The sequence below is a fragment of the Sinocyclocheilus grahami genome, unplaced genomic scaffold (assembly GCF_001515645.1).
Source record: "Sinocyclocheilus grahami isolate Dianchi unplaced genomic scaffold, SAMN03320097.WGS_v1.1 scaffold75.1, whole genome shotgun sequence".
NCBI lineage: Eukaryota > Metazoa > Chordata > Actinopteri > Cypriniformes > Cyprinidae > Sinocyclocheilus > Sinocyclocheilus grahami.
This window is the reverse complement of record NW_015505254.1, coordinates 1,530,136-1,557,200: the sequence shown is the minus strand read 5'-3', so window position 1 is coordinate 1,557,200 and position 27,065 is coordinate 1,530,136. Positions and strand designations below refer to the sequence as shown.

General features: G+C 39.8%; 2 protein-coding genes across 3 annotated transcripts in view; both read right to left on the bottom strand.

Annotated features, from left to right (window-relative positions):
- The window catches only part of LOC107585876 (RNA exonuclease 1 homolog), a 15,198-nt gene extending 6,359 nt beyond the window's left edge, over positions 1 to 8,839 (bottom strand). Inside the window, exons 1-11 of one of the 2 annotated variants that reach the window (XM_016273052.1) lie at positions 8,814 to 8,839; positions 5,322 to 7,030; positions 5,044 to 5,151; positions 3,892 to 4,108; positions 3,672 to 3,820; positions 3,448 to 3,585; positions 3,032 to 3,152; positions 1,888 to 2,013; positions 1,420 to 1,557; positions 1,052 to 1,165; positions 866 to 939 (exon numbers count right to left, since the gene is read on the bottom strand). In XM_016273052.1, the coding sequence (XP_016128538.1) occupies positions 866 to 939; positions 1,052 to 1,165; positions 1,420 to 1,557; positions 1,888 to 2,013; positions 3,032 to 3,152; positions 3,448 to 3,585; positions 3,672 to 3,820; positions 3,892 to 4,108; positions 5,044 to 5,151; positions 5,322 to 6,923 (2,787 nt within the window). In that variant the 5' untranslated portion in view covers positions 6,924 to 7,030; positions 8,814 to 8,839. Of the gene's footprint in view, positions 1 to 865; positions 940 to 1,051; positions 1,166 to 1,419; positions 1,558 to 1,887; positions 2,014 to 3,031; positions 3,153 to 3,447; positions 3,586 to 3,671; positions 3,821 to 3,891; positions 4,109 to 5,043; positions 5,152 to 5,321; positions 7,031 to 7,455; positions 7,779 to 8,813 lie in introns of those variants that run through there. The other variant, XM_016273051.1, reaches the window with a different exon arrangement.
- Positions 8,840 to 12,323: 3,484 nt separating this feature from the next.
- On the bottom strand, positions 12,324 to 26,513 carry mknk2b (MAPK interacting serine/threonine kinase 2b). Its single transcript, XM_016273054.1, has 14 exons — positions 26,346 to 26,513; positions 24,969 to 25,136; positions 24,555 to 24,645; positions 24,250 to 24,351; positions 24,006 to 24,103; positions 20,018 to 20,097; positions 19,835 to 19,908; positions 18,894 to 18,998; positions 18,466 to 18,521; positions 18,176 to 18,271; positions 14,341 to 14,535; positions 14,060 to 14,224; positions 13,914 to 13,954; positions 12,324 to 13,821 (listed from the first exon to the last, which is right to left on the bottom strand). The coding sequence occupies exons 2-14, from the start codon at positions 25,017 to 25,019 to the stop codon at positions 13,548 to 13,550; spliced, it is 1,428 nt and encodes a 475-aa protein (XP_016128540.1). The 5' UTR covers positions 25,020 to 25,136; positions 26,346 to 26,513; the 3' UTR covers positions 12,324 to 13,547.
- Between the last annotated feature and the right edge of the window lie 552 nt (positions 26,514 to 27,065).

Below are 27,065 nucleotides of genomic sequence, written 5' to 3'. Positions count from 1 at the left end.
AGCCTATTTTCAGGCGCTGTGTAATATAACTGCGCCTGCTGCACCCATGGTACGGCAGCAAAGTTCCTTGATTATTACGCTGGAATGAGAGTAGAGTTCCTAGCCATATCGGCCTAGAAAATCGCAACTTTTTATTTTCCGTCGGTCTTAGTACACGATGTAACTACAGAGGAGTCAAGTTTTAAATAGGAAAAAAATAAAAACTCTTTAGGGTCATTTTTGAGCATGATGCTAACGGTCTAATCAGATTCAATGATCTATGCTAAGCTACAGCTAAAAGTGCTACCGCCAGACCCGGAGATCGGCTGAATGGATTCGAAAACGGTAAAACTCAACTGTTTAACTCTAGGGGAGTTGGAAAATTGGCCTATTTTCAAAAATAGAGGAGTGTTCCTTTAAAAGCTTTGCCTCTTTCAACCAGCGGATTCAGCTAGCAAAAGACTTCTGAACCTAAAAGATATCTTAAGGCAGCGTGTGCAAACTATTTTATCTTCTGTACCCTCACAGAAATATGTCTGCCATCAGCAAAAACATTATTACGTATGAAAAATAAAGTCTATTTATTAATCACCATATCAGAGGATATATTCATGACACAAAATAATTAGTGTAGTGTGGGGGGAGATGTTTTATTATTGCAGATTTGCAATGATTTCTGCATTTTGCGTTTTTGATGCAATGTGAGATGTATAAAATAACTACATTTACTTGATATTATCTATAACACATAATCCATTACGTTTTATAGGTTAACATAGCAAATTTTAAATCTTAGTTTAGGTTCGGATTTAGGAAAGTTTCTTATTTTAGATTTAGGCCATTTTTGTGGTAGGGCCAATATTTGCAGTTCCACGATGATACCTACTTTACACACTTCACATCCAGGAGAACCAACTGCACCAGAGCAGCAGCTGTAAAGTGTCTCCCAACCTCCTGGAACTACGTTAGACACAAAAACAAGTCAGTGTTAGCAGCAACGTATACAGTGAAATACATGAAGCATATTGTCATTGCAGAAAACTCATCCTGTCTTACACGTACACATACCCACCTCTGTTTCTGCGTAATCTTCCCCAGTGGTGACTGCACTCTTCCTTACGCACACAGCTGCCATTAGCGTTTATCTTGTACTCGGCGCCACATCGACAACAGATTTTGGAAAAAGCTAAGGAAGAGATACAGGACAATTAATCAAAATCAAGAGTGCAAATGTTATGGAGAGGGAAGATATTTTCAAATGTACAGATGTTTAAAATAATGCAACTTATGTTCAATGAGTACATAAAAAAACTCTATTTGCTGATTAGGTGCTAAAAGTGTAAGCGTAGTGCCACCTAGTGGTTTGGCTCTTTGTTATAAGGTGTATTGTGAAGAAGAAGCATCAAGAAATTGGTCTAAGACAATAAAAACAAAACTAACGGTCATTGTTTTTCTTCTCTGGGAGGTTATGGACAACAGCTTGACCCGACATCTCGGGGTGAGGTCTGGGGTAGCCATGCTCTTGCAGCTGTTCTTCAGTCATTGCATATTTTTTCTGTTTATTGTAAAGAATGGCACCTGAAAACAGCATGATGCAGACATGGGTAAGATCAGAAAAAAGGCTGGTAGAGTGCTGTTACTGTTAACTAAAACTAATAAAAATAGTTTTTATCTATTGAAATAAAGCTGAAAATAAATAGTAGCTGAAAAACTTAACACCTAAATGAAAATTAGAAATGTTGTTTTGGAAACTAAGCAAAATGAAATAAGTTCAAGTACTACAATTATTATAACTAAACATGAAATACAAATAAAGATAACTAGAAATTAAATGTAATAAAATTAATAATAATTAATATAATAATATTTATAGAATGCTAGAATAACACTTAAGTGGTAGTGAGGTACCTTTAGGGTCCACATCCTGCTGTTTACCGGAGCGGTTGATTGTGTAGCTGGTTGTGGCAGCAAGTCTTCCACCAAGTACTCCTTCATGGGACTGAGACTTTCTATTCACAGATACAGCTGGGCTCTCTGAGAAATAACATATAACATAAATTCTAATTTTATTTAAAAAAAATTAAAAAAACTTGCCCCTTTTAGACTTGCACTCTATTCATTTACGAACTGCTTGTTTTCTTTTAAAAAACAAAAACAAACCAACACTAGCTTCTCTAATCTTTTTATTTATTATACAATTACCAAAAGCAAAAAAGGCCTCTAACACTAGCTTGCTATATTCTTTTCCTTTTCTATCCGTTTTCATTATATCATTTAAAAAAAAGCCTTGCTACGTGTACTTCATTAAGCTAAATGAGGCTTGTTATAGCACTTGTGTATCATTGCTCTTTTGTTGATTTTGATTGCTTCCATTGTCTTCATTTGGTAAGTCGCTTTGGATAAAAGCATCTGCTAAATGACTAAATGTAAATAAATCCATAAATAATACTAGATATTTTAATTACAGTTAAATTACAGAAATTAATTACATTATAAAGAAAATAAATGTAATTTATAATACATTCTTCTAAATGTAATTTTAGTTTTAAATTTTTCAGCTTAACAATTTGAGTGGAATTTACATTCATTTCAGAATCTAATTTTTATGTCAATCTGACAACAGCATAAGCATTATGAACTACACAAATCTGCTTATGCTGCATTATTATTAGGCCACTAATCAAATGTTACATCTTTTTTTATTATTTTATTAGCATCATAACATTTTTTAGTTTTAGATTTTTCAAAATCCTAAAGCTTTGCTTATTCCCAGGTATAAATCAGATTTTGAATTTCAGACTTTCAATATGGTCTCAGACTTTTGGATCTTCTCTTTCTCTTTCATGATCAATATCAGTGTAAAACACTGAATATAACAGTTGGTGGCAGATTAATGACAAAACCAAAGATAAACTATTGTTATTCCCTTGAGAAAGGCTCTTAACCCCAGGGTTAGTCACTTCCGATGAACATCTGCTAATTAGCAAATAAATACAAAAAGGAAATGACAGCATAACAGGAGTATTAATCTGCATGTTTGTGTTAGACTCACTGATGACAGGAGACGTAGGTGTGCTCTTGCTGCGAAGTTTCTTCAGTGTGTTCACAGCTACATTCAGGTAGATGTTCTTACTGCTGCTCCTGTCATACACCACCTTCTCTTCCTCCAGAGCCTGAGAGTGAAGAAGACATCCAGAATATACACATCAACAATATATATAAGGGAGTTGACATTAAAGGGATAGTTCAGCCAAAAATGAAAAAAGAACGTTGGTAAACAAGCAGTTGACAGTAGCCATTGACTTTCATAGTATGAAAAAATACAGTGGAATACCATCAACTCTTTGATCACCAACATTCTTCAAAATATCTTCTTTTGTGTTCAGCAAAAGAAAGAAACTCATACACATTAGGATCAGCATGAAGGTGAGTAAATGATGACAGAATTATAGAGGTTGGATGACATACCATCTGAAAAGCTTGCTGTTCAGAGGAACAAAACTTCAGGCACTCATCAATGAAGATGTTTAGGTAACGCTGGCGGACATTAGTGGGCACCTTGGCCCCAAATTCTGCAGGAATGACGGGACGCTTCATGGCAGAGCTCTGTGATGGGCAGAAAAGAGAGTGTTTATTGGGGACATTCCATTCCACAAGTACACCATTATAGTTCTGTTATAGGGCGACGTTACCTTCATGGTGGGGGTGTGCGCCACTCTTTTCTGCACTGTAGTGGATGTGGTCTTTGACAGGATGCCTGTCGATGTATGAGCTTTGACTGAAAGCTGATCGGTCGCCACCCTGGTGGGTGACAACACCCGACTGCTGGCATCAGCTAACCCTACAAAAAAAACATGTGTTTTTAACTCCTAATTCTTAATCCTGCTGTAAGTGAATGTAGAACCTTCATACCAGGCTTTGAGGAGGGCAAGGAGGCGTTTGGCCGGTGCGCCACCCGCCGTTTCTCTCCAGAGAGCCCCAGTTTTGGGTTGGTCGATGCAGACGCTGCCTTTACTGCAGCAGCTAGCTGTACTGCCTGTTGCTGGGCCTTCTGTATGCGCTGGTAACAGATCTCCTGCGCTGTCATTCTCCGCTGCAGCATCGGCACAGCATTCAGCGATGACTCGGACTGAATGAAGAAAATTATTACAACAATTATTAAACAGTTATTCTACTGCAATTTCTGAACACAAGTAGAGATTTATCATTTAATTTTTTTTAGGTGAACCTTATTTCTAATTGGAATCTTGATTATTTAGGGCACTTAAAGCAGTGTTAGGAGTGACTATCTAAAAGTAGTAACACTTCCTTGTCTGCATTTTTCAGTACAACACCTCAGGTGTTTTCAAAACAGAGAATCCAGTAATGACCTACTTTTCCCAACAAGCAACAGCCATTTTTTCCACATCATATTAATACTGGTAATTCACATTATGGTATGTTATTGTGCCAGATAAATAATAACAATAATCTATATAAATCTAAACAATAATCTATATACATTTTTGAAAGTCGCTCACCAAGGCTGCATTTATTTGCTCAAAAATACAAAAAAGTCATATTGTAAAATATTAATACAATTTAAAAAATAAATGCTTTTTGTTGTAATATATATTAAAAAGTAATTTATTCCTGTGAAGGCAAAGCTGAATTATTAGCATAATTATTTCAGTCTTCAGTGTCACATGACCATTATGAAATCATTCTAATATGCTGGTTTGGTGCTTAAAAAACATTTCCTATTATTATTAATGTTAAAAGGTTGTGCAGTTTAACATTATAAATGTCTTTACTGTCTCTGTGATCAAATTAATGAGCCCCTGCTGAATAAGTATAATTTTTGTTAAATAAATAATAAATTCTTATATATATATATATATATATATATATATAAATAATCAATTCTTAATTCTGACTCCAAACTTTTGAACAGCATAATATACATATACATATAAAACTTACGATAAATTACTACATATTCTGTCTTGACTTGCTTATGGTCTAACTGTTGCACACCAAATACAGCTAATATGCAAATATGAATTCATGCAATCCAACACTAACCTTTCCTTGAGCTTTAAAGTGTGACACCCTCTTCTTCTGGCCAGGAAAGAGAGTAGTTAAAGTGCTTTCTGTTTCATCCTCCTCCACCTCCTCCTGTTCCCTTGAAGGCTAAAAACACACACATGAAAGTGAAACTGAAACTTCAGTTGCAACAGAAAACCCAGAAAATTCCACTGACAGCAAACATTTGCATAACCTCCTCAAACCCCCATAAAGGCTTTTTAGAGTAACCAAAATGATTATCAAACCTAGAGAAATAAATAAAAACTCTGTGGTACCTGCTTAGCTTGTCTCCCTTTATCTTCCGTCTTCACCTCTTTGGATTCGTTAAATATTCGCAGACACTCCTCCATCGGGTCCGAGTCATACGCCATCTCATCCTGCAGACAGGAGTAGTCCACTGCTTCATCACCACCACCATCATCGTCACCATCCACTTCAGAGTCATCCTCCGCTGATGATGATGTATCTTCAGACGTTCTCCTCTTATTCTTCACGAGGCTTCCCCGTTTAAAAGCAGAAGCTGACTTCCTCACTATCCTCTCGTCTTCCTCATCCTCTTCAGCACTCTCAGCACCGAACAAGTCAATGTGGCTCAGATTCCTCTGTTTGGCCTCACTTGCCTCTTTGGGATCAACAACTGAGCTGCTTTTTTTGCTTTTGTCTTTAGTGATGCTGCTGCTCCCATGGCTGCTTTTCTTTTTGTCCTTGTCCTTTGTGCTGCTCTCAAGTTTTCCATTCTTCTGGTCTTTGATTTTGGACGACACCTTATTGGTTTTCACAGGCTTGTCCATTTTGGGCTTCTTGATGTCGCCACTTCCTCTATCTTTTTCCTTGTGGCTATGTTCATTCTTTATCTTAACTATCTTCTTGTTCTTTTCCTCAGTACTCTTTGACTTCGTTCCATCTTTCCGCAGCTTTTCCTTGGACTTACAGACTCTGTCCTCACTTTTACTTTGGTTCTTGTCTTTTTGACTTAAATTCTTCGATGTCTTGTCTGCACTTGAACTTTCCCACCTTTCTTTTTGAGTCTTCTTATTGGATTCTTGCTCCTCTTTTTTCAGTTTATCAGATTTTATATTTTTCAACTGACTCACAGGCATCTTTTTGTCTGTCCAGTCTACATCCTGGGACTCCACATCATCTGATTCGCTCTGTGAGAAAACATCGTCAGTTTTAGACACCTGATTTCTTTGCTGTCCCTTCACACCTGACACTTGTTCCTGTTTTAACCTGATGTTGATTCCCTTGCGCTGCATTCGCCTTATGGATGTCGGGCGATACTCTGTGCCAGAACTTTCCTCATCAGATTCAGAGAAACTTGCCGTGTACTTCGGGACATCTGCCTTAGGTAACGTCGACCTAGGTTTCTTCGCCGTTGGAACGTATTCCTCATCTTTCCCTTGTTTTTCAGGGTAAAACCTCTTTCTCCCCTCTCCCTCTGAACACAAAGTCCTCTGTTCTTTAACAGTCGGCTTAGCTGAATAGTTCGAGAGAGGGTCGTACTCCATGTCTGAGGTTGGTTTGGAATTATCCAAAGTGTATTTACACTTTACACGGGACAGTGGTGGAGGTAATGCCTTTTTAATGCTTGTTTTGGAGACAGCAGTGGGCACATATTCCAGTGCATTGGTACTGCTGTTCTCAGAGTCCAAAGTGTATTTGCTGGAGCGAGGGGATGGGATGTATTCACTAGCTTGGCCCATTTGATAGCTCCCAGGATCGTAGCCCTGATGGGATGATGCAGTGGTTTTCGGTCTCTTAACAGAGCTTGTGGTCGGCTCATATTCCTGATCGCCGATCCGAGAAAGCTTCTTCTTGTCCCTTTCCATCTCATTGCGAACAGCCTCAATGGCCCGATTGACCAACTCCAGCTCCATGGTGCCCAGGTCCACATCCTGTCCCGTCGACAGGCTCGACGGTGGCTCCCCATTATAATGTTCACCCGGTCTTACAACCTCTGGACTGAATGGATCATATCCTTGATCTGTAAACAAAAGTCACAAGATTTAAATGATACAGTTAAAAATTAATCACAGAATCAGAACAATATAAAATGTATCCTGTATGTGTTTATATATATATATATATATAAATTGAAACAATCAAAACAAATATATACACACGCACAGATAACTGCAGAAACAATTTCATAAAACTAAAGCAATCATTTCCAAGTTTCTACCTATTTTTGAGGCATCAAAGTTTCCTGAGAACAGTAAGAGCTATATATACATATAGTTTATTATTAATTTATAAATTGGACTCTCTGGCATATGGCAGTACAATTTTGGGGTTGTTTTTGGTTTCTTTGTTCCTCGGCAGAACGCTTCTGTGCATTTAAATGTACATGAACCCAAAGAGAACTTGAACAAAAGGAAAACATGACACCACAAAGACATTTTAATTCACCGTTTGGACTCGCAGAAAGCGCTTTAGTCTTTTTGATGTCGTATATCCCAGAGGAGCCTCGTCTTTGTTTGCTGTGTCTGAAGTGACAGTAGGGTCTGGTGCACCCATCTACACCGGCTTTTCCCTTATTACGCTCACAATAAAACGGGCAGTCAATCCCACGAAAGAACCCCGTAGATCTCAACATCGCGGTTCATAACCACGGTCACTTTATCTGCCTTTTAACTGGTATGTTTTAGCCACTACATGCGTGGTTATTTGCATATCCGTTTGTTGCCACTTTCTTTCGGACAACAACAGACTTCCTACGACGCCATATTTTATGCGCGGCAGACAACCGCCGCGAGGCCCCCAGCTCGCGTCGCGTTCTTTACGTAATATAGTTGACCGAACCATCTGCCTGTAAGATTTAGCATGGTGTCTGCGTCGCGCTTCTGCATTCTGTAATAAAGCCGTTTTCATTTTAAATTAGTGTGTTTTAAACATGTTACTTTAGACTTTATCTTCATGCCTTTGGTATCTTTATCTTTTAAATTAATAATTTGAGTTTCTTTGAGTGTTAAACGTAACAGCATGCCCATTAATGAAGGTTTATAACTGTGGCGGAATATCAATGTCATTTTATAGGGCAGGTGAGTGTGAAGTGCACACATTGAGACGTGTTCATAATAACGGACACAACACACAAAATAGCTTTAATTTTAGAAATTGAAAATGGCATTCAATTTGTTCATCCCCCGTTGAGCTTCTTCCGTCTGCAACAAGCTGGAAAAACCCCATTTGGTTTATTCTAAAAGTCAAGTAGTAGAGCCCTTAGTTTGGACAACAGTACGCAAACGGATAGTGGCATTGTCCAGATTTTCTTTTTTTTCTGGACCAGTTTAAAACAAAGGACTAATCAAAGTCTTAAACCATCTTCGCTTGGTTTAAATAGTTTTTCCCCTTCCCAGCAGGATAATGACTGAATTCAGAACACTTCTTGCATTTTGTAGGAGCTCTAGTAGGAATACATTTAAATTATGAAAAAAAAAAAAATAGTGAAACAATACTCACCCTTATGCATTCAATTACACATTTGCAAGTGAGTCCAATAATAAAGGCAAAAGCAAAGTGCAAATAAAATACACAAACACCCCTCATTCAGATACTAACAGACACTGAATTCCTTTTTTCTTACTTTTCCAAACTCTCTTGAAATACTTTTGGTCTCACTTTTATAAAAGTGTGCACACCTGAATGCCATTCCAACTCTTAATTAGCAGGACTTCTCAGCCTATTAGAAACCAGGTATAATTTGAATCAAAGGCAAAAGCAAAGTGCAAATATAATCCACAAACACCCTTCATTCAGATACTAACCAACACAGAATTCCTTTTTTTTTTTTTTTTTTTAGTTTTCCAAACCCCAAACCTTCTTGAAATCCTTTTGGTCTCACTTTTATAAAAGTGTGCACACCTGAATGCCATTCCAACTCTTAATTAGCAGGACTTCTCAGCCTGTTAGAAACGGTATAATCTGAATCCAATTCGAATGCTGATTTATCATTGGTAAATTGCTTACATCAGGGGTGCCCAACCCTGTTCCTGGAGATCTACCTTCCTGCAGAGTTCAGTTCCAACCCTGATCAAACACACCTGTCTGTAATTATCAAGTGCTCCTTCAGACCCTAATTAGTTGGTTCAGGTGTGTTTGATCAGGGTTGGAGCTAAACTCTGCAGGAAGATAGAGCTCCAGGACCAGGGTTGGGCGCCCCTGGCTTACATTTTTAAACACATAACATATCTTAAGTCAGTGGTTCCCGACCCCGGCCCTGGAGGCACTCCAACACTGCAGGTTTTGCATGTCTCCTTAATCAAACACACCTGATTTATATCATCAGCTCATTAGTAGAGACTCCAAGACCTGAAATTGGTGTGTCAGAGAAAGGAGACATGCAAAATGTGCAGTGTTGGGGTGCCTCCAGGACCATGGTTGGGAACCACTGTCTTAAGTGACAGGATAATTACCTCAAACAGTCTCCTGTATCCAATGAGAGAGAATTGGTCATTGGTGAAAGAAAGTGCTTATCTAACACTAGATGGAGACATACCATAGTACGTAATAGGTATGAAGAGGTATGAACCTCTATTATCATAGTGCAAAACATGAGAGACTGCATTCTGGTTATTTGTAATAATAATAATATTTCTTATTATTATTAAAAAGAACTAAAAATGTGTGTGTGTGTGTGTGTGTGTGAACATGACAGTGCATTTTTGGTTATTTTTATTAATAATAATAGAATTTTCTAATTATTCTACATGCAGTTTTTTTACAGTCTCATCTTAATTTACAGACTGCATTACATATTGTAAGTAAAGATTTGTTTAGAAAATTAATTTGTCACACTGCAGGGCCATTTAACCTAAAAACTAAATTAAAATGGTTGAAAACAGCACCTAAAATATCAGTTTTCGCATTTCACATTTTTAGTACATAGTCCATTTTAGTACTTTGATAAGTATGCTATAAATAAATAAGTTCTGATTATATCAATAATGTTAATATATACCAACAAAATTATAATGGCCCTCAGTTTATGCTCACTTGTGAATCTGAGGACGTGCAATAGTGTGATCCAAACAGTTTGTTGACTCACTCTCTCCCATGTTCATGTTCAACCCACACTTTTTCAGTAGGCTGCTAAGCTGCTTTGAGATATCCATGGCAACCGTAGGCTGGCTAACTTTTAGTGTTTGCACCAGACTCTCTAAAGAAACATTTGGCCCTGTAAAGTTCAAGTAAAAAAAATCTGCACTTCTCTACTGCAGTTCTAGCCATGTTGACTTAGTAAGGTGATGCACCATGTGACTCATGCTCAGGTGATAGCAACATGTGCGATTATGTCAACAGGATCGGTCATTTTGAAAACCTTTTCTAAGAGATTGATCATTATTAGAAGTGTCAATGTTTGCGGTATCAGCATGTGATACGAGGCTCGTGATTCTGTGTGAACACAGGCAGAGGTGGGATTGATAAAGTTCAGCTTTACAGAAACACAAGATGAGACAAGAATATTGTTTAAAGCATTTTATTGCATTTTTGTTGGTTTGTTTTTGTTCAAAACAATACAAAATTCTGTCACAGCAGTCATAAATGTAGCTTTGAGTGAACTGCAGTCAACCACCTGGTACAGTAAAGTGCTTTTTAAATCAATACCTGTTGCCCCAAATGAGACCCCATTTCAGATTTTCCCCAATTATTATTTTGGACAAAGTTTGGAATTTGGAAATGGACAAACAGTGCTCTTAATAAGCGTTGCTGACAACACCCCAAAAACAATAGCCTTCAGACTAGAGGATCACATTAGATTGGGAAAAAAAATTATAATAAAAAAAACCAACAATTGTGCACCTGAATACATTTATCCCAATAATCTTTGGGTTGGGGGAAAAAAAGAAAACAAAAGGAACTTCATATTAAGAAACTTGTTTGTAATGGCTAATATTGGGCTGTGTAAAACAGGAACATTGAATGAGAACTTTCTACATCTGTCATTCCCCCAATTTTTTTTTGAGAATCCAAGTCAGATCTGTTAATACAAGGCAACCCATAACTATATTATGGGTAAAAGAGTGGTGAATCTTTTGTCAGAGGCACACAGGCTTTAGGAGGACCAGCCAAGCGCCACGGACTCTTCAGAAAATACAAACCCAAACACTTGGGATACCTGCAACATACCAAAGCCAAGGAGAAAGATAAAATACTGAACAGAAGTGGTGGAAATGGAACTTTCCAGACCAAAGATTGCTTTAAATCTCAGCTTATGAAAATGTTTGTTTGCCATTTGTACATCGTAGCAAAAGAAGTTTCCTGAACAAAACATGAGGAAACCGCTGCACATACAATTCAAGTCTTACTATAAGACATAAAAAACCCACAAAGATGCATCTGTAAAAAGATTCTTAAAGAAAGACAAAAATCAATAAAGGTTACAATCAGTGTCATAATAATCAGCATAATGGGCCCTTCAAAACCAAGGACTGCCATTAGGTTTCTCAAAGCATCTCAGAGCAACACGACAGAATGGGCGACACTCTGAAAACATTCAACAGGATCATATGCTTGGGTGATTTGAACTCCCATTGGTGACACTAATGCTTGCAGAATTTATAAAGACTTAATCTGAATCCAGACGTCTGGACTCAAATGCTTTCTGCACCTCGGAGAGGGAATGATGGTCTGTGCTCAGCTCAACCAAGTATGCTGTGTCTTATGAATTGGCATGGGAAAGGCTAAAGCTAATTCACGATCAGCACTACCAGACACCGAAGTGCATTCGACTTTAGAAAAAAGTTGCGTCTTACTAAAACGATCAAGCCACCAATGTTTTCTGAGAGAAAAGGGGAGTTTAAACAACCCTGAAGACATTTCCAACACAAGAACAAAAACCGTAAAACATCAGATCTGTACAGATTATATGACTCCGTCTTTTTTCCTTCCTTCGTTTTAATCCTTCCTTTCTCCCCCTAATTCCGGTCACATTCAAATACACTCTTCTCGCTCTTTACAGCATTTAAATCAACATTAATAAAGTAACAAAACTATAAAAAGGAAAACGTTCCACCTGAACAGCACCTGCATAAAAATAAGATAGAAAATAATATTCTTTCAATAAAAAGTTAAACAAAGCTCAACAAAGTTTGAAACATCAGTGTGGCACACTCTGTATTGGAGTCAACCATTAACGTATAAAATAAAAAAAAACCCAAGTAAACTTTCTTAGACCATTTCACTCATTCAGCTACATTTTCTTGGAAGACTTTTTTTTGTTTTGTTTAGATTTTTATATATATACACTTTTGCTGGAATGCTTTTTTATTTTTATATTTTTTTTTGTTTTATGTTACTTGAAAATAATCTCTCCCTCCCCTCTTAATATTTATATAGTTTGCTTTTTGGTGGCATCCACAATCTGATAGTTTGATATTTCTGTACCATAATCACCCCCCTTAAAGTGGGGTACTCTCTGATACCGACCATCATCATTCATGTGGTCACATTGGCAGACGTGTGCTTGTGCAACCATCTGGTCGCTTCCCAGCATGCACTCAATCCCAGTTGTGCTCGGAAATGTTTATAGTCACTCTTATCGGTTAATGATGAGATTTGGGTGAAATTTACAGGAAACAGTTACAGTTTCCTAGACATGAGTTTGGATGCATCTGATGCAGCAATTCCATTTGGAGTCTTGTGAAAACCTCACATGCACCCTAAATCAAATGCATTTACCAGTTCCTCAACTAGGGGGACCCATGTCTTGAAAGCAGACTGCTGGGATAGTCTAGCTATAAAGGACGCACTCTGGAAGTGCTTGAATAACAGAGAAAAAACTAGCTATTCTTAATGGTCAGGGGGATTTCTTGACGCAATTACAAGGCTGTGGGGGAAGGACAGCGATGCATTAAGTTAGGTGAGGCACTATTATCAGAGCTTCGCTCCACTTATACACAATCTCTGCTAAAGTAATGCAAGTCATAATAGCCTTCATCAGGGTTGCATAAGCACATACCAGTATCTTCAGTATCTGCTGAAGGGGAGGGGGATTTATGCACATACACACACACACACACACACACACACACAGGAAGAACGTTCCTGAAAAACAAACGCAGTTGTATCTCTCACAGAGAAAATTCACAGTGGATCCAGTTGTAACGTGGAAGCAGCACAAAAACAGGTTCAGGAAGGGGGTGGGAGGTATTAGACCTTTGGTGTCTGAGCTGGTATTTTACGCTCTACCTTTAGACAAATTTCCGAATGGCTTGTGTAACCCAATCTCTGTCCTAAACAGAGTCCAGTTCATTGGCCTTGAGCTCTCAAGGTAATTCCTATGCTGTCGAGAGCTGATCAAAGTGCTGTAGGAGCTTTTGCGCCAGTGCTTAAAGAAGCAAACTGGATTTGCAACAGGCACAAACTGAACCATTGTGTAGGAAAGGACTGGGTCTCATTCAAGTGGGCAGAAGAAACGGAGAGGGATTTGCACAAAAGGTATCAGACACTTTGTCCATTTGAAATTGGAAAATTGTTCACAGGGAGCCCAGCTCAACCGATCAAGCACAGTCTCCCACAATGACCAGCGGTGCCAGGAGCTGCCTGAGCTCGGAGGCAGACACGGGTGCTCCTTTCAGCAGGCTACTCCTCTGTCTGCGCTTGGCCAGTTTGGAGTTGGAGGGAGGGGAGAGGCGCATGGATGTGGCACCGGCTGTAACGACCTGAGGGGAGTCCTGCAGCTGCTGTTCTTCTAGGTCGTCTTGCTCGGCTAGTTGCCGGTTCATGGCAACAGCCTTGCCCGCAAAGACCGTCAGGTCCCTAGTGCTGCTATTCCTGTGAGCGTCGAAGGAAAGGACAAGGTTAGCTTGATGAGGAAGCTACAAGCTGCATGTACTAGCAGAAATGCTGGCACAAACTCTGCTTACCTTTGCAGCAGGATAGAGGAAGGGAGACAGTCAAAGGCACCCTGGAGAAAGAAAGACGACAGTTAAAAAAAAAAAAATCATGAAGATGCGGATTAAAGTTACTAAAATTACACTTAGAAGTTTAGTTGAAACATTCAGTTCCTTACCCCTTGTACCCAGGGGTGCTGGAGAACCTGAGCAGCGCTGAGACGTTTCTTGGCGTCCCGTACAAGCAGTTTGGAAATGAGGTCTTTGGCACTGGAGGAAATATGAGCCCACTCTTTCTCTGGAAACTCATACTTGCCCTCCTGGATGCTTTCAAACAAGGTGTTCTAGGGGGGAAAAAAAAAATCAAAGAAACAAGAGATGAGTTTTATTCATTGAGCAGCACATGAATATGATATTTTTGACATAGGTTTACAACAGTGCAACAGGGTGTGTGATGTACCTGACACGCTTGACAAGGTTCTCCGTTCTCCCATCCACAGTCACTTCCACAGTGGCCCACGAAGGGAGGGTAACCACTCAGCATGATGTAAAGGATGACGCCCAGGCTCCACAGATCACAGCGCTTATCGTAGATGGTGGCCTCCTCGTTGAAAGCTTCCACAACTTCCGGTGCCATGTATTCAGCAGATCCACACTAAGGTGAGAGAGTAAGAAAACGAGGAAGAAGGGGTGAGAATAAAGTAATCAACTGGCACCTGGGTCGTTTCAGTCACTGAACTGGTAGTCACATTGGCTGTGCAAAAAATAAAAAAATAAAAAGTGCATCTGTTGGTTATGCTGCATTTCAATTTCTACGTTTTTTTCTCCCCTCACTTTAGACGTCCTTGTTCACATTCAGCTGACAAATGTCATGTGTTCTGTGGGACCCCTAAGCACGTCTGAGACCGACAGCGTGAGAATCACATGGTAAACAGCAGACTACGCCAAGCTGGAGCGGGGGGTCGACGACAGATTAACTAGTTGAATGCTGAAGTATTCACCTCATTAAGAGCATTTGTGCTGCAGTCCAGATGGAAAATGCGATGGTGGCATACAGCCCCTTAAATGAAGTAACCACATAACGATTGTTATGTCACAGATAGAGGCGGGGTAGTGAGTCATGCAAGCACAGACTGCTTTGTCGGTTCGGGCTCAGACCGCCTCTGCCTAAAAGTAGGTCATGCATTGGGACAGGAAAAAAAAGGATTGGGCATCCAAAAAAAACCCCACATACCATGCTTTATTACATAACAGCAACACACACAGAGTTTGCAGCAACATCAGCATGCAACAGACCCACACATCTTTGATGTAAAAGGATAGAACCTCTCTGAAGTAACAGTTCAGTAGTTCAGCATCAGCAGGACAAAGACCCTTCTGGAAGGATCTGGGTTTATTTTAGTTTTTCTCAATGGGCTGGGCCATCTTGCTGCATTAAGCCCCTATAATTATGCAATCCAGACTGAGGTCAGTGTTACAAAATAACTTGCTTTAGCGTTTTTTCCAAGAGATCACAAATTCAAGACCTTCCCTGAATTTGTACACTTCAGTTCCAACGCATCAAGGCCAATATCTGAACCCTACATGGTTTGCCCATATAACAACTTACAATAATTTACACTCATAAATATGTTATCATACGAGGTAGAAGTTCAAAAGTGGACATAAAACAATAATGCTGCAAATCCAATGACGGGTATGACCAACCCCCCTCTGTATGTTTTCACAGGTGTTAAAAGTGCATCATGGTCATGTTTTGGTTTGTGTCTCTGAAGTAAAAGGAAGCGGTCGGTCTGCTCTGCTAGTCTCTTTTGTTATCCTCAACCCAGCTGCCGTTGTTGCTCCGCCTCCCTGCACTTATGTAATGCTATTTCGCAGTGCAGGAATCCGAGTGCAGACAAAAGCTTCCACTGTTGCACCCAACCCCCATCGACACGGCTATTTTTGCTCACTGTCTCTCAACACCCTCACATTCAAGAGAACACTTCACAACCACCCCCACCCCTGAACAAAAGACGTTCAGAAAGAACAACCAATCCAGAGCTACATATACATTGCTACAGCATGTAACTAGTCAGTTGTGTACCCAACTGTATTCAATTTCTAGAAACTAGGGAAACGGAGCGACCTGTAATTAGGGCTTATGTTTTGCAGCAGTTTCCACGCGTTTTATCAAATCTAAGTATATTCCCTCTGGCTCGCTTGTGAGCCAATCTCTGTCTTTGAGATAAGAGGGAGGGGGGTCTTAAATGATAACTGCGCAGCAGATTTTTACTTTCGAGAAACTTCAGCTGTAAGACTAGCATAGCATTGCATCAGTCACTTGCAGACACTAGCATCTAACACGCGCAGATTATATATGGGGCTTTCCAAGGAAGGACAAACTGGCTTGAGCAGTCGCACAGTCCGTGTGTTGTCTTGTGTTTTTGTGGTTGGCAGTAAGGCATGCATCAGCTGAGTGAGCGAGTCACCTATACATGTATGAATTTCCCCTGTGGTTATAGGTTAACACATAGTATAGAAGTACATGCAGTGCAAAACTGTCAAGAGAAAGCAATTTTGTACATGGTTCAGGAAGTGAAGTACATGCATTTCTCAGAAATCATGACTTTCTTGAAGCATTTATGGTACGAGCACACTACATGCACCCACAAAAGCCTGCGAAAGCGAAAGGAATTAAAAAAGGGAAACTCTTAGTAAGCAGCGAAGAAATCTAGTGACAAACAAAGAGTTAACATCAAGCTAGCGGTGAAAAAAACCCTGATAAGATCCTTGGGATCCTGCCCAAGAAAAACATGTTGAGTGCATGACCAGAGTGCACTAGATGCTCCTCCCTCTCACCAAACCAATCACAGAACAGTTGCTAGGTGTGGGGTGGTAACACTGACTGAAAGACTAATGCCCAGACAGGCTTGAGGAAATCCACAGAGACAAAAACAAATGAGAAATGGAGTCTAAACTGTGCTTAAGGGAGAAGGTACGACAGGAAATTGGAGCACAAAGGCCCGAAATGTTTGTTTGGGTTGAATTCTTGTCCTCCTCATGCTTTCCACAAGTACACAAGGAATTGAGAAATTGGAACTATATAAACACTGGCTCAAAGTTAAAAAAGCACAAAGAACTTTCTGATCAACATTCCTGACAAAGCGAGATGCATTTCTGGAACTCTGAATGAGTGCATGCTACTTGAAAAAGAAAAATGAAAGTAGCCAAGAACAAAACATTCTAACAAATCTGTATCTAGAAGCTTCAAGGTCTTTCTAAGTGTGCAACTAGGACTGAAGTGTTCAAGGGACAGTTAAACCTCCCCCCCAAAAAATAAAAATTCATGTCGTTCAAAACCTGTATGGCTGCTTTTCATTTACACAAAATATGATATTTTGAAGAATGCTTTAACGGTTTTAACCGTTTTAACTTTTAAGAACAACACTGAATCTCACTGACTTACATTATATGGACACAATGAACATGGACAGATTTGGTGTTTTGCAGAAGAAAGTCCTACAGGTTTGAATAAATGACCATTTTATATACCTTTAAATACATGCAATGCATTAAATCAAACCCTCTCTCCTATGGCAGAATCACACGAGACTATTTGCCCATCAGCAAGCACAGGGCATATAGACAAACCCCACATTGTTTACTGACTAGATACAGTATATCCTTTCACCCTTTAACCATTCAGTCCACAAATAGTCTTTACAACAAGCTGTTGGATCCAACTCGGGTTACCCTGAAAGTCCAATGCTGAGGATTTCTCACTGTCCACCCTGCCATATCACCTGCTCTAGCCTGTCTTGCCCCATTTATTCAAAGCCATGAAGCTGAAGACAGATTTTTGTTTACACACACACACACACACTAAACTCAAGAGCTTAGAATAATGAAGCCCATTTCAAATATTTTGAAAGAAACAAAAATTGGTTTTAAATGTTGTAAGATTGTATGCCACAAGTTAGCAACAAGTTTGTTAAGTCAATGTAGATAAATTAAGAATACTGCTGCTCCACTATCTCAAAACAGATTTTGGCTTCTTCAAATTGGGGTCATAAAACCATACCTTCATCACAGTCTTTAGAATGATTAAATCAGCCAATCAGAATGAGCTACACTACTGACACCACACAACATCGTCAAATCGCATTAAAGCAGGTCCTCCTGATAAGAAACGACATTGACAATGTGTATATCTTATCCATAGACTTCAAAACAACAGGGAGACGGCCGTTAACAGCTTATGTTTGTTTCTCAGTCAAATGCAATACTTCGTTTAGGGTCACAAAGACGCTTACTGGAGTGAGGAGCTCTGGAGTGGAGATGGGTGAACTGTCACTGTTGAGTTTAATTCCACTGCCAAGATCAAAATCGCATATCTTCACAGGCGAAATCTGCAAGAAACACATCAACAGGAAATCAGATGAAAAACCTTTGCTCAGAAATGACTCCATCCACAACTGCTGAGCATGATCGAGCGTTTATAGTCTGCTTGGAAACCTCAAATCATCTGATTAAACCTTTACCACAAATGCAAAGTATAGTCCGAGCTTCTAACTAGGCAAACATGCTGTCGTAAAAGACTCACCCTTTTCTCGTGTTCACACAAGATGTTTTCAGGCTTCAGGTCTCTGTGGGCCATTCCTACAAAAGCGCAAACACAAGTCATGCGTTAGTGTTGTGGTATTCAGGCTAAGTGAGGATTGTCGACTGGGGCAAAGATAGGCGAATGTTTCCTAAACAGCTTGTTGCTAAGTGCTACTAAAATAGGCTTAGCATCCCTTCACCCAACAGTACTGACAGGAATAAAACGTCAGCCCACAACTTCACCTTGAAATCCAGTGCGCATCCCTCAAGCTAGTCGATGAAATATGATCAACTCGATACAATTTCCAACAACCCCCATAACCTCCCCTTCCCCAACTGTCTCCAGAGAAAGCCATCCCCCATGTGTAACACCATCTTCTTATCTCCCTTTTCCAGGCCTAAAGCACTCCTCCCAGTCGGTTCTCATACCTTTATTGTGAAGGAAGTCCAGTGCACTCGCAATGTCCTGCACCACAATGCTGGCTTCCTGCTCGCTGAAGTATCTCCTCTTGTGAATGTGGGCCAAGACAGAGCCTTAAAAAAAACAACAACACATTGTTACACATTAAAACCGGGGCACGCGATCTTCACATTCCAATGGCGGGGGTCTCAATTTAATTACTCATGGCTGGTCTTTGGGCCCAAGGGAGACTGGGTAGTGTTTCTCAAGAGTAACATAACACTACAGAAAACACACGTACCTCCTCTCAGCTTCTCAAACACAAGGTAAAACTTGTCCTCCTCCTCAAAGAACTCCACCAGCTCCAGAATATTTCTGTTGGGTGGACAAAAGACAACATTTTGAGTTAAAACCACATTGCCGCATTAGAATGCACAACATACAAATTTTTCATTGCCTGTGAAAAGAATAAAGAATAGGTTACCTGTGTCCCTGACACTGGTACAGCATTTCCACCTCTCTGAAAACACGACTCCTACTGTGTCCTGGCCTTTTCTCAATGATCTACGAGGTGAAAAAAAAAAGGCAGGTTAGGATTAAAGCCAAATGAGAAACAACATCCTAAAATGACAACTGCCCCTTAATTTAAGGGGCCGTTTACACGACAACGTTTTCAGCCAAACACGGGAAACTTTTTATGCGTTTTTACTGTTCGTTTACACGACAACGGCGTTTTGGGGACTGAAAACGCATATTTTTGAAAACAGGTTTCAAAGTGCAAGTTTTTGAAAATGGCACCATTATCGTTTCCGTGTAAACACCCATTGTTACACATTAAAACCGGGGCACGCGATCTTCACATTCCAATGGCGGGGGTCTCAATTTAATTACTCATGGCTGGTCTTTGGGCCCAAGGGAGACTGGGTAGTGTTTCTCAAGAGTAACATAACACTACAGAAAACACACGTACCTCCTCTCAGCTTCTCAAACACAAGGTAAAACTTGTCCTCCTCCTCAAAGAACTCCACCAGCTCCAGAATATTTCTGTTGGGTGGACAAAAGACAACATTTTGAGTTAAAACCACATTGCCGCATTAGAATGCACAACATACAAATTTTTCATTGCCTGTGAAAAGAATAAAGAATAGGTTACCTGTGTCCCTGACACTGGTACAGCATTTCCACCTCTCTGAAAACACGACTCCTACTGTGTCCTGGCCTTTTCTCAATGATCTACGAGGTGAAAAAAAAAAGGCAGGTTAGGATTAAAGCCAAATGAGAAACAACATCCTAAAATGACAACTGCCCCTTAATTTAAGGGGCCGTTTACACGACAACGTTTTCAGCCAAACACGGGAAACTTTTTATGCGTTTTTACTGTTCGTTTACACGACAACGGCGTTTTGGGGACTGAAAACGCATATTTTTGAAAACAGGTTTCAAAGTGCAAGTTTTTGAAAATGGCACCATTATCGTTTCCGTGTAAACACCCAATATGGGAATCTTTGAAAACGGTGACGTCATGCGTGTGCGTAGTATGTAGACATGTGCAGAACGTGTCGATTTTAAAGGCAAGCGCGAACAAACATACACACACAACAATGGAGGAGTACATGGTACTGTTGTTGCTGCTCAGGAGTTTGCTAATGCTTCTTCAGCAAAGTGTGGATTTACTTCACAAATATTACAACCAACAGTGGAGACGCATCATATACATCATAAAATCGTCACTTCCCAACAGGTACTGTTTACTAACCAGTTGACACTGGCATGGCATACGTAATACAGCGTTTTTGGCCGTTTTTTGCGGATATGTGTAAACGCAAATCGTTGTGTATACGTGAAACTTTTTAAAAACGCAAGGGGAAAAACTTTTCTGTTTTTGACTACACCGTTGTTGTGTAAACGTAGCCTAAGAGACAAACTGATTACAAATTAAACCACTTTAAAGTAATAGTTCACCAAAAAAAAAGTGAACTATCAAGTGTGTTTTATGTATGAAATGCAAACATATATAATTTGACGTGCAAATGTAAACGTTTAATGCTGATTTTGCCACCACTTTCACTGTATGGAGAGAAAAATAATTTTTTGTTTCACAGATGAATGAATGTCATATGTTTAGAACAACATGAAGGTGAGTAAAAACTGAATTTTATTCTTGGATGAAATATCCCCCAAAAAACTGCATGAATTTTAAAAAAAGTGACAATGAGGGGCCCACACCATTCACTTAATCCCCGAGTACAACAACCAAATGCACATGTTCCTGTTGACATTGAATCACATCCTCCCCCATGTGAGGCCTCTGTGTTTTCCTGACTCGGTGTGGCTCTTCCAGCTCCCTGGATTAGCAGTACTATTGAGAACGTGCAGACGAGCACACAATGCGTATCATGGTCAAGAATGAGGCCTGCAGGCCAGCGCATTCCCAAAAGCCCCAGCGCTGCTGCCACACGGCTGAGTCAGCAATCAATTCACTCAAAAGCTGCCAAAAAAAAAAAAATTACAGAGTATTATAAATGCTTGAGGGAACCTGAGGGATGTGGTGACAGATTTCACCTAGTTGCTGAAGTCTAAACATGTTATTTGCTGCACAGAAGAGCTTTTACAATATGTTGGCAAATACATTGTATGCTATACGATGCAAGTGAGAGTGCCCATAAATTTCCATGTTAGCTTTAGAAGGGGCCCTATAGAGTCTGACCACCGTCTGTAAATCAAACCTCACTTGTAAACACTACCCAGGCCCAGCTGAGGCAGCTATTGGGGTTGTTTTCATTCAGCCTTTCCTTTTGTTCAGACCGGGACGCCACAGATCTCGCTCCCCCGACACAAACTACGCAAAGAGGAGGAGGGGGATGGCAGGACATCTGGTGAGAGTTGTCTGAAACCCATCCCATAATAAACTGACCTAATGCTTGCAATGATCTACCCCCCTCAGGGATTGAAACACATCCCTAAATCATTGTATCGTATTTATGTGGCTGGCCTATACGACCACCTTATATTGAAATAAAATATGCTATATTATTTCTCTTTGGAAAAAAGCATCTGTTAAATGCTAAAAATTTAAATTAAAACAAGAAAGACTATTTTTAAAGTTGGATAAAAAAAAATATTGAAATGAACAAAATAGAGTTTTTATTAAAGGGGTCATATGATGCGATTTCAATTTTTCCTTTCTCTTTGGAGTGTTACAAGCTCTTGGTGCATAAAGAAGATTTGTAAAGTTGCAAAGACTAAAGTCTCAAATCCAAAGAGATATTCTTTATAAAAGTTAAGAGTTAACCACGCCTACCTAAAACGGCTCGTTCTAACACGCCCCCACATATCTACATCACTATGTGGGAGGATTTGCATAATCCGCCGGCCGCGCTGTTCTCGACCCCAGCCGCTTCAGCTAACTCTAGCTCGGCCTCAGCTCACTCTAAGTCGCGGCTCACGCTAGGCCGCCATGTTTTTCGTTGTGAAAGCGAAAATACTTTGTTTGGTCTTCCAAAAGAGGACACGACTACAAATCAGTGGTTAAGTTGTATTTACAACACTGTTCCAGAACACTTCAACCCAAATATTCAGATGTGTGCAGCACATTTTATGAAGGACTGTTTCCTGATCCTGGGAGAGTAGACTACAATGCCGGCAGTTCTGACTCTCAGTCTGTAAGTACGTTTTAATTTAAAGAATTTGCCACTGACGATTCAAACGCGAGTTTTGGGCAGTGTGGAGTAGCACTTGTCTGTCATTTCTCTGATCACAAATGCAGACAGGGTTTTATCCTTACGCGGCGCAAAGCAATGCGTAAAAAGACAGTATAAGTCATTATAATAAGTAATTATGTGCCCACTGGATGCAACAAATGCCTCGTTTGTAATGGGTTTGAATGTTTTTGTCTCGTGGCTCCGGCCGGGACAAGGCATCACAGTATGGTAAGGGGCGTAACATTTCCATTACACGCTTGAGGTATTCAGCCAATCACAACGCACTGGATAGCTGGCCAATCAGAGCACACCTCGCTTTTTCAGACCGATGAGCTTTGTAAGAATCGATGCGTTTCAGAAAGGTGGGGCATAGAGGAGAAACAATAATGTACAGTATGTGGAAAATAATGTTTTTTTTTTTTTTTACTTTAAACCGCATAAACACATTTCATTACACCATATACACAAAATAATATTCTTTTTAGCAGCATCATATGACCCCTTTAAGTTATACTGTAAGAAAAACAAAACATGCAAAATGTCACAACACTTGAGCTTCCTCAAATCAGTAAGTAAAAACAAAACATATTTCTGGCACACAATGTACATTTCCTAATATGCTTTTGTTCTAGATTCCGCAATGTGCGAGACAGACAAAAAAAAAAAAAAAAAAAAAAAAAAGGAAAACACTTCAAGGATTTAACTCCACCCTAGCCCCCCCTTCTCTTGAGGTTTATGTTTCGGCAGACTTGCCAGTACATTATGTTACCGCCACGGTACAATCTACCAGCCAATAAGAGCGATGAACGGTAAGAGCATGAGACCGTTTCCCGTCTCTGATTGGTTGGCCTTTCAACCGGTCTAACAAAAACAATAAAGTCTTTCCGCCAATTCTGCTCTGTAACTTGTAAAACTACAGTAGCACAACAGAGGGACTGTGTGTTCAAATATCCGTGTGTGTGAACAACAACAATCACTCGGTTAAGAGAAAATGGCTACACAAGCATGTGCAAATAGTAAATACTATTCACAGATTTTTAAAAACATGTTACATAATGAATGCTGTAATATCAAGATTTTCAAATCCAAGTGTGCATCTCATAAGCATGGCCTGAGCGTGACCTCACCATCCACAGCTTGCAGGAATCTAGCAAGCCCTCACCAAACATATGCAACAGTGCCAGTCAGCACAAAACAACTACAGTCACGTCTGCTCGCCAAAGACGGAAATGTAATTCCCGTAACCCATTTGATTCCATTTCCAAGAGACGGCTTCAAAGGGAAAGTCCTTTCGAACAATAGCTCTTGAATGCCATATCTGCATGGACGCTTCACATGGAAGATCTGTTTACAGAATGCAACTGCTATTTTAAATGACACTGTATTGTCACAGCTCAGGTTAGTAAAAATGTAACGCACGTAACCTGTAAAGCATCTTACCTTCACAGCATATTCTTTGTGGGTGATTTGGTTGATGCAGGTCTGGACTCTGGCATAGGCCCCTTCTCCCAGCACCTCATCTTGCAGTTTATATACATCTGAAATCAAAACAAAAGTGTTATTACACTACTGAACCTATTCGGACCTGTCAAACTGTAAAAGTATACTTGAATAATTTCCCTGGTGAAATTTTAACACCTTAGCCGTGCAAAAATAGATGTCGCCCCATCTGATATGCACTTACCCTCAAATCGCCCTGAGAAGCTGTCTGTTGCCCTGCATCTCTTTTTCTTCTTGTTTCTCTTTTTGGCATCTGGGATGTCGATGGGCTGGCTGGATGGCATGTCTGTGTGTCACAACAGAAAGAAAATTCCAATATAAACACCCACAGAGCGCAGCTGGATCATACTAAGAAAAAATAAGCAGATAGTATTCATCCCTTATCTTTAAAGGTAAAATATGTAAACATTGGTGTAAGGCCACGAATCACAGGTCTTCCTATTTGTTTTTCCATAACAGTTAGATAAAAAAACAACAACAACAACTTACCAAGTCGGGCGGAACAATCAAAATTGAAGGCAGATTCAAGGAGATTGGATCCTGTTTTGGAAAATTCCTCAGATTCAAAGGGATTTTGGCCCTGGAGATAAAAAATATATATATTATTCAAGACTTCAACAGTTCAACAATGTTGCACATTTGTTAAATGCCCTGCTTATACTTATTACTGGGCTTCTAATGAACAACTAAGAGCCTCTTGGCATTCGGTTTAATGTTTAATAAATGTCCTAAGATCTCGGATACCCTATGCAATGGAATAAACCTGATCTCTTAACTCGTCCAACGTATAAATAAATGAAAACATTTATGCCTATTATGTGATGTGATCCATCGCCTAATGCCAAAACAATTAAATATTTATTCATGCAACAGTAGTAGAGACGAGTGAGATCACACTCTCACCTTAAAAGAGCGATGGAATCCGGTAACTTCAGTGATCTTGTTCTGCACCATTTTGTTCTGATTTGTGGGACTGGTGGATAGCGGCAACAACGGTGGTCTTAGCTTTAGAGATAAAGTTCACTCAGCTAATCCAATGTCTTAGGAACCGTGGTGCTTTAAACGGGGTACCTGGGGGTACAAGCTTCATTGTAAATCTGGCCATGTATTTAATTACACACCAAGTACTATAACACCTAAATTCTTACAACTAGTTTCTAATAACCAGATTTATACAAAGTGATAATTTGTTTATTATTACCCTTATGTCAGTATGAATGATCATTATAAAGATGTAAAAAAAAAAAAAATAAATAAAAGGATGCAGAATCACCATAAAAGTTGTCCAAACGACTCATGCATATATTACAAATGTGCTTTGCTTTAGCTTTGTGTGAGGATAGACCAAAAATAAGTTGTGCGCCTCCAGTGAGCTAACATCTACAACAGAATCATTAAGTCGACGAGTTGAACTCGAGAACCGGATCAGTCCGATTTATGAACGAATCATTTAGCGCAGCACAGACCGGTGTTAAAAACAGGATCGACGGAATCGATTCAAATGATTCATACGTCTACTGCTCATGCGCACACATTTATTTTAGTCCGGTTTTTACACAATAACTATCGTGTGGCTCCAAAAAACTAGGAATAAAAAGATGAGTCGTGTGGACTACTTTTATGCTGATCTGAGTTATTTTAGAGGCTTTACATTTTCAGTCACCATTCATTTTTTTAATGAATACAAAGACGTTCTTCCAAAATGTCCCCATTGTGTGTCCACAAAAGTAAGAGTTATAGAGGTTTGTAACGACTGGAGTTTAAAATAAAATGTCACAATTCTCAATTTTGAGTGAGCTAGCCCTTTAAATCCTCACCTCAAAGAGATAAATTAAAGGTTACAGGCGCAGTAAACGCAAGTCACGTCACAAGCAGGGACTTGCATTTACATGCCCCGGAGACTTGTGCCAAGAATAACTCCAGCAGAAAAAGCTCGCTATTTCCGTCCGTTATGCACTAAACGACACACGTTATTTTCTTTAGGCGACTAACAAGTTAATCACCACACTGAATGATTCAAAAACAACATTCAACGCAGCCGCTGCAGTGAATCCACCAGCATCTAAATCAGCGTGAAGAAACACAGACCTCCGAAAGACATATGGCAGCATTATATGAACTGCCCTCAAATTAATTTCTAGACATTTTCAGAGATCTGCCAACAATGAACCAATTCCAACCGTTGCGCCGCATCCTTTAAAATCAAAACCATGGTGTTTTTGTTCAGTCTGCTCGTCTGTCAAGCCCGATCTATCAGCTGAATGTAAAGCTCGTCCTTACCCCGTTGTTGTCTTTAAAGCTCCAGGCTTGACGCCGTTGTATGAGCCTCTGCTTCGGGAGCAGCAGATGGTGGCCGTGGGCGGTAGGGACTAAATGTGTGGAAGGTACAAAAAGACATACGACGATCCTCGGTTTTATAATCTCACGCCCCTTTCTACCCACCTCCTTTCAGTTAGACCAGCCCCCTCGTCTCTGTCAACACATACCACACACACACACACACACACACACACACACACTCCACACCAACTGAGAGAGAGAGCGAGAGAGAGCGAGAGAGAGAGAGTCACGTGGGCTGGTGAATGTTGTGATTAAAGCCTGAGGTGAATAGAAGCGCTGCAGTGCTTTTAGTCTATTCCTTTTTTATCTCTAAAAGTTTAAAAGCCTTTTAAATCGGTACTGGTACCGTAATAACAATACATTAAAAAGTATGATGAAGACTCAAATGTTCATAATCCAAATCGTACGTCTTGTGTCCAACTAGTCGAACTAGCATTCATTCTGCCTGATGCAATATTCTGCAACAGACAAATTGACTGTCAAAACCCCCAAATGACTAAGCGTGAGTTTTTAAACAGCTGGTTTTCTATGAAGGAAATATCAAAGCAATAGCTAATAATGATGACGTGGAATGTTCATTCCGAATGAGCCATTAGATATTAATTTGATTTATTATTTATTATTTTTGTGTAGTATTTACTTCAAAACAATTTACACTCA